Source organism: Pempheris klunzingeri, chromosome 17 (genome assembly GCF_042242105.1).
Source record: "Pempheris klunzingeri isolate RE-2024b chromosome 17, fPemKlu1.hap1, whole genome shotgun sequence".
NCBI lineage: Eukaryota > Metazoa > Chordata > Actinopteri > Acropomatiformes > Pempheridae > Pempheris > Pempheris klunzingeri.
The window spans coordinates 6,527,824-6,535,165 of record NC_092028.1 but is presented as its reverse complement, the minus strand read 5'-3'; the positions used below and the strand labels follow the sequence as shown (position 1 = coordinate 6,535,165).

Genomic DNA, 7,342 nt, shown 5'->3' with positions numbered 1-7,342 from the left:
TCTACAGCTACAGCAGCCTCCACCCTGCCTCAGACGTCCTCTGCAGCTACAGCAGCCTCCACCCTGCCTCAGACGTCCTCTGCAGCTACAGCAGCCTCCACCCTGCCTCAGACGTCCTCTGCAGCTACAGCAGCCTCCATCCTGCCTCAGACGTCCTCTACAGCTACAGCAGCCTCCACCCTGCCTCAGACGTCCTCTGCAGCTACAGCAGCCTCCACCCTGCTTCAGACGTCCTCTACAGCTACAGCAGCTTCCATCCTGCCTCAGACGTCCTCTACAGCTACAGCAGCCTCCACCCTGCCTCAGCAGCCTCCACCCTGCCTCAGACGTCCTCTGCAGCTACCTCCCCCGCCACAGACTTCCTCAGACATACTCTGCAGCTACAGCAGCCTCCACCCTGCCTTAGATGTCCTCTGCAGCTACAGCAGCCTCCACCCTGCCTTAGATGTGACTGCTGAGTCCATAGCTGGACACACTGAGTCCATAATGTGACTCAGCAGGACTAGTGTAGAATTTGTCCAACAACAAAATAAAGTCAATCAAATAAAATAGTGTATGCCATCTTAAAATACTCTCTGTTTAGGTGTAGGATCACAAAATTACTTTAAACTCAAAATTACTTAAAATAACTCCTTTCCTAGCAGATCACCCTCAATACAAAGATACGACACATTTAATTTAATTGTACTTTTGGAGCCCTCTCCACCAGTTTGTAACAGTCTGCATTAGTCTCATGACCACCGAGGACAAAATGTAGATTGTGCCTTAGTGTGATCGCGTTCGTCAGGTAGACTTTCGTACCCGGAAGGAAAAACAGTAGAACAAGCAGCGCCAGTGTTCAGGTAAGCATCCTGCGCTTCCGTATAACGTCAAAAATAATAACACTACATAGTTTATAACCAATATGTTTTGTTTTATTGTGTCGTATCGATATTCGTTTAGTCAAACCTCGTATTTAAAAACGTCAGGATGAAAGAAGGTTGATACTATTTGTACGATGATTTCAAATGATTCCGCCTGGTTACCAGTCAACACAAAACTGTGCTGGACCACATAACACACGAAGTAGATACTAAGTAGTACTAAACAGGTCAAACGAGTGCATTTCACAGTTCCACAAATTGGAAAACGTAGCTTATGGATCTAAGTAAATAAAGTGAAACATGTCAGACATCAGTGCAACGATTTAGATTTCCATAAAGAGGTTTTTTTCTTGTCACAATAAGAGAAGCACAGGTGTTTCTTGAGAGTTATTTACACCTGTGTTTTTTTTTTTTTACTGTGACATGTCATAACGTCTGCAACTTTAACTACAGATTGATGGAAAGCTGCAACAGACGTTGGTCTCCTCATTTTTAGATTTTACACATTTGTAGTGACCCAAATCAGAATCCATTTCAACCTGAACAGCTCGAGAACACACACATTTATCTTAAATGTAGAGATCAACCATGAGCTTTTCCGAATCCATCTAGGGACCTAGATTCTCCATCTCTCTACCTCCTCATTTCCAGTCCTCTATAAACTGTCAACTGTAATGAAAACATAAAATGCAAAACAATTTGAAATATGACACAAAAGTGTAAATCAAACATCTTGAGTGAATCATCCTCTGTTCTTTTCCTCTGGTTTAAATTGTACATATTTCATATCTCCTCCTGCTTATATCACTGCACACTAGATTATTACTGTTTTATTGAATGTTCTACTTTTGCTACACACTTGCTGCTGTAACACTGAATTTCTCCGTTGTGGGACTAATGAAGGAATATCTGATCTTATCTCATCTTAACCAGTTTAAATAGTTTGGTTCAGTTACATACATCAGGTTACGTAAAGTTTATTTTATGTAAGAAATAGACATTACTTTAGTCCTACCTAAACATAATAAGACAAAGCTGTTTCTCTTCAGGAGGGACAGTACAAGTGCCTTTTTCTATAGTGGTAGTGTACCTGAAATTAACTGTGCATACAGAGATCTCTGGTGTTTTGCTAGATTCTGCTTCACATGAGGTTGTACACTGTGTTGTATTTCTAAACTCTATAGAAATAATCTTTTATGTAAAATTTTAATGGAATGCCAACATTCTCTCCTTTCTGTGTAAATTCTCATTGATAAGAAACTATATGCCATGAAGTCTATTTGTTCCGCCTTGTGTTGTTGTTCTCACAGCCTCCGATGGCAGTGAACTCTGTCCTCTAATGCTGCGTTCTGTGTGTGTTTCTGACAGCAGACAGAGCGATGGAACAGAGGGACCTGCAGCAGGACTTTGAGGATCAGTACAATGATGTGGTCTCCAGACTACAGTCCAAACACTTCTTCCAGTCTGACTGGGACATCGCCTCTTTTGCAGTCTTCTTCATTTTCATCGGTGAGTGAAAGTGAAGGAAATGGATTATACATACACAGATGTTGTGATGATTTCTATAACACATAAGCATCAGGGTCCATATTCATTATGCTTTTTTTGACTGTAAGCAAACGCAAAATAGAAAATGAGCAGAAGCAATGGAAAATTGCATTTTAACAATCCCCACTATCTTTTCAGTCACCCCTCCATCATCCCTTAATGTTCCACCCCTTATCAGCAATTCGCAGTATTCAGAGTGAATCTAAACATATCTAATGAAAAGTAGACACAGAAACAATAGTGCAAAACACACAAAATCAAGTTTCAGAAATCACATGAGATCCCATAGGCAGTATTTACATTTGCAAGATGGTCCACTGGAGGAATATTCAGTTAACAATTAAGTTAACAAACACAACATCTGTGAGCTGATTACATTGAGTTGACTTCTACAAATTCAATCACTGATATGTCTGGTGCTTAAACTGCCTTGACGTCTAGCTTCATTTGTCCTTCAAAAAGCTGTCACTGACTCAAACTATTTAACCTATGTGTCAGTCATAAATCAATTCACCAGTCAGCGCATAATTGCCATCAAAATGACATGTCCCATCAGACTAATAGACCCCTCTATAATAAATGTGTTTGAAAACCTGAGAACCTCAGAACATGAGTGGCCCTGTAAACTAAAGACAAAGTCAGTGCATTACTGGGTTGGTTGAAGATATTTGTACTTATACATTTTAATTCTGTGTAAAAGCGGTTTTACTCATGTCCCACTTTTGATCAAAAAGTAACACAGTTAATGAGGGATTAATGTTAAGCATAAACAAATTAGCTACTAGTTAGTCATAGAAAACATTTAACAATTTAAAGGCAGGGTTGTTGGCCTCCACTGAAGATTCACTGTTGTCCAAGATGCACCAGTTAGGAAATTGAAATATTTTTTCATGGACGTGCCTGGGAGCTAGTTAAGGTTCCCCTGTTTTGAAAAGGAACACCAGACACATTTCACACTGCCTTGTGTAAAACACACTGCCAGAATTTTGACATGGGCTGTCTTTGGTCTCCAAAGTTCTCATGGTATGTCACAGTGATGACCAAAAATGTGAGCATGCTTCCCACGATTACTTATGTTTGCCTGGAACAGTCACAGTCCTCAGAGTATGGGGACCTCATGCTTAGTCCAAGACTTAGTCCTGTGGCCCAAACCCTCAAAATGCAGTGCTAAATCACACTGAAAGTTTCATGAATCTTGGTCTCACTGCAGGTGTAGCTTGATGTGATGGTGTGGTTGCAGATGTATGAGGTTTTCCACCCTGACAAAGAACAAAATTCTACACTGAACACTGATGACTGTCAGCTTTCTGACTGTTGTTGTGCTGTGTGTGTTGTCAGGTATGGTCATCCTACTGGTCATCCTGGTCCTCATCCGCTGTTGCTGTTGCTGCTGCTGTGATGATGAGAGGGTAAACGCACACATATGTACATTCTCTCTCTCATTCTCACCCACTCACACACACTTTCACAAACAAACAAGAGAGAACTGAAGGAAAATACACAGCTGTTGTAGTGAGGTGCAGGGTGCAGGCAGACATGAAAGAGCGGAAAAGACTATATTTCAAACTCTTCATATTGATGTTTGGTCACAGTGTTTTCTTCAGGATAAAATCCAGTCACCTGACTGACATTTACACCAACTAGGGCAGGTATTTCAAATCAGAGCTCTAAACAATCAGCTTGAGAGGCATGGAATGTGTCCAAAATCATTCCATATTTACTATATTTACCCTGTATTGTTTTATGTGAATATCTGTATTGGAAGTGTAAATTTGTCTTCTAAAAATTTCATCAATGGAACAAAAAAATAGTAGCCATGTTCACATACGTTATAACATTTAAGTAAACTGCTGTCTGTTAGGGAATGAGTCTATAGAGAGGCCATTCATAACCAAGAAAGGCCTCCAGCAAAAACGTGCACATATCTAGGATCCAACCAGAACAATATAGAGAAATACAGGGTAAAAATCAAAGAGAAAATTATTATAGTCTTTACATTCAAATTTAAAACTGAATCTGAAAATAAAAGGGTAATATCAAAATTGACAAAGCAAAATAAAAAAAAGAAAAACATTATTTTAAATGATTCAAACATAACTAGAAAATGTGCAATTCCTGAAGAAATTGAAGCATTGTGAACGCTGCCTGCTGAGTAGCTGACGCCACACTGCATTGCTGCCTTTTGTAACTGTAATTCATGGTTTAGGGTTCCATAGGAATTCCTACTGCCTATGAATGCACCATGTGCGTGTCACTCAGCTGTCAGGTTGCCATGGTGATGGTGCCTGCTGAGTCACTCTGGGCTCACACAGCTCTTTTTATAGAGATTTCAGCTGTGACACATCTCTGAAAATCCAGGTTTTAGCTAAAAACTGTCACAGCTTTAATGTGTAGACATGTGGAGAGAAGACACTCTGCTGAACACGTACATGTAGTTTGATGTCTCTAACTTCTAAATTGAGAGAGCTGGAGCAGGTTAGAAAGTGTTTGTTTCTGCCTCCCTCCTGAAGTTTGTGCTCTCAAGTTAACATGGCAGGTAATGAGGCAGTTGGTTGGCACTCCTGTCGCTTCGAGGCTCATGGAGGCAGCTGTGTACGTTTTTTGTTTCCGTGGCCACATTACTGCGACGGGCATGATGTTTCCTACGTGTTGATGCACAAATGGTGAGTCTGAGTGACACACTGTGGGCGTGAGAGCGAGTTAAGACAAAATGTTCAGACAATTTTTCTGCTCCTCTGCACTCTAGCAATGATGTCACCCACTCTAGGTAGCGCAATACACACCCATTAAAAAATCTGAAAAGGAGGGAAAACGGCATAAAACTAAAACTGCGATATTGTCAAAACTGTAAAAGATATCAAAAAGTTGAAAAATCGTCTGAAAATGTTGTCTTTAGCTCACTCTCACACCCACAGTGTCACTCACACTCACCATTTAAGCGTCAACACGTAGGAAAAAATCGTGCTCGTCGCATGGCCACAGAAACAAAAAACGTACATAGCTGCCTCCAAGAGCCTCGAAGCAGCACAGCAGGCAATGAGGGCCGAGAGCACAAACTTCAGGAGGGAGGCAGAAACACTTTTTAACCTGCTCCAGCTCTCTCAATTTAGAAATTAGAGACATCAAACTACATGTACGTGTTCAGCAGAGTGTCTTCTTTCCACATGTCTACACATTAAAGCTGTGACAGTTACAGTTTTTAGCTAAAACCTGGATTTTCAGAGATGTGTCACAGCTGAAATCTCTATAAAAAGAGCTGTGTGAGCCCAGAGTGACTCAGCAGGCACCATCACCATGGCAACTTAACTAGTGAGGTTTGACACACAGAAACACGTGCATGGTGCATTCACAGGCAGTAGGAAATCCTACCACTTAAATCATGGAACCTTAAACCATGAATTACAACAGGCAGCAATGCAATGTGCCGGCAGCTATTCGGCAGGCAGCATTCACACTGCAATTTCTTCAGGAATTACACATTTTCTAGTTACATTAAAATAATAATGTCCAACCAGTGGTAAAAAGAAAAAAGTAAATACATATTGTATAATGAACCTACACAGAAAATCATAGAGGAAAACACCACAAAAGAAGCAAAAAACATGACCGGTGATGGTTGTAACACTTTTTGTCTTAGCACCTAAGACAAAACTTGCATAATAGAGAGATAGAGCACTCAAATTTTGACACAACTTACCCTCACATGCCATGTAATGAAAGTGATTAATTTATGCCTCCTCAACAGCCTCAAAGACGGAAGATTGGCATAGAGAACATGGCTCTGGAGCCCTGACAGATGAACTGCACTCATCAAGTATTGTGAAAGATCATGGAACTAGATGCAGAGCCTCATAGTTTGATTCCTGTGCCAAAGCAGAAGCTTTGATTATTCTGTCATCAGTCTGTAACCAAATTGAATCCGCTTGTGCATAGAATGAATTGTTGTTCACAAGCCCTTTGTCACCCCACTATAGACATATCAAAATCTAACACATGTGATCTTGTTGACTGTCACTACTACGTGGGGTTCATTGCTAGGATACCACAGAGGAGCTGGGAACTCTCAGCCGTCTGTGTTTTTATGACTCCATAGATTTCTAATTTTGTTTATTGAAAGGATGTGAAGTTTAAATTAGATTTTACAAAGTCATAAATACATACAAATCACTCTACGCTTATGTTGTCATGTGTTCCTTCTCATCATGCCATGTTCATCTATGGGCTACTTTTCCAAATAGTCACAAGGACATTTGTAGAGGACAAGGTACACAGAGGTCTGTATTTGTATAACGCCTTTCTAGTCATTTTGATGACTCAAAGCGCTTTTAAATTACATCTTCATTCACAAATGAGGAATATAACTTTCACACACTAAAGCTATGCTTCAGGTGCTATTTGGGGCTCAGTGTCTTGCCCAGGGACCCTTCAACATGTAGACTTGGAGGAGCCAAGGATTGAACTACCAATCTGCTGAGTGACGAGCCACTCTACCTCTGAGCCACAGCCGCCTCCCTACGGACTCAGTCCAGATTTGATCACAGAGGGCTGTAAACTGCCGCTGCATCTCCATCACTCTGAATAGTGCTGGTTTCTCTCAGAATATAGCAAAGGCTTTCAGCACAACATACGGATTACCACTTTATGACATATCATTTCACTATGTTGGGATTCTTCACAAAATCTCTTTGACAATTTACAATTCAGCTTAGTAATATTCCATTTCATTTTGCATACTATCCTGAAGAAATGCACCCCTTTGTATATTAAAAATAGCATTACTCTGCAACTTCCCAACAGCAGGTTTGAAACTCAGTATTGATGCAAATCTGAGGTACATATCTAAAGAACCCCAAAGTGTTCAAATTGAATAAATGAAAGGGACAGTACCTGTGGATTGGCAGACCGGGGTGGTGGTCCCCATTTTCAAAAAA

The 7,342-nt window shown here is 40.6% G+C and overlaps 1 protein-coding gene across 1 annotated transcript; it reads left to right on the top strand.

Annotated features, from left to right (window-relative positions):
• Positions 1 to 834: 834 nt before the first annotated feature.
• On the top strand, positions 835 to 6,578 carry smim22 (small integral membrane protein 22). Its single transcript, XM_070848628.1, has 4 exons — positions 835 to 842; positions 2,232 to 2,372; positions 3,750 to 3,820; positions 6,157 to 6,578. Exons 2-4 carry the CDS (start codon positions 2,243 to 2,245, stop codon positions 6,202 to 6,204), a joined length of 249 nt encoding a protein of 82 aa, XP_070704729.1. The 5' UTR covers positions 835 to 842; positions 2,232 to 2,242; the 3' UTR covers positions 6,205 to 6,578.
• Positions 6,579 to 7,342: the final 764 nt, after the last annotated feature.

Excerpts from the sequence above, each read along its gene's own strand:
- smim22 (XM_070848628.1), top strand. The coding sequence starts at position 2,243 with ATGGAACAGAGGGACCTGCAGCAGGACTTTGAGGATCAGTACAATGAT. Across the intron at positions 2,373-3,749 it reads AGTCTTCTTCATTTTCATCG|GTATGGTCATCCTACTGGTC; the intron begins GTGAGTGAAAGT and ends GTGTGTTGTCAG. Across the intron at positions 3,821-6,156 it reads GCTGCTGTGATGATGAGAGG|CCTCAAAGACGGAAGATTGG; the intron begins GTAAACGCACAC and ends CCTCCTCAACAG.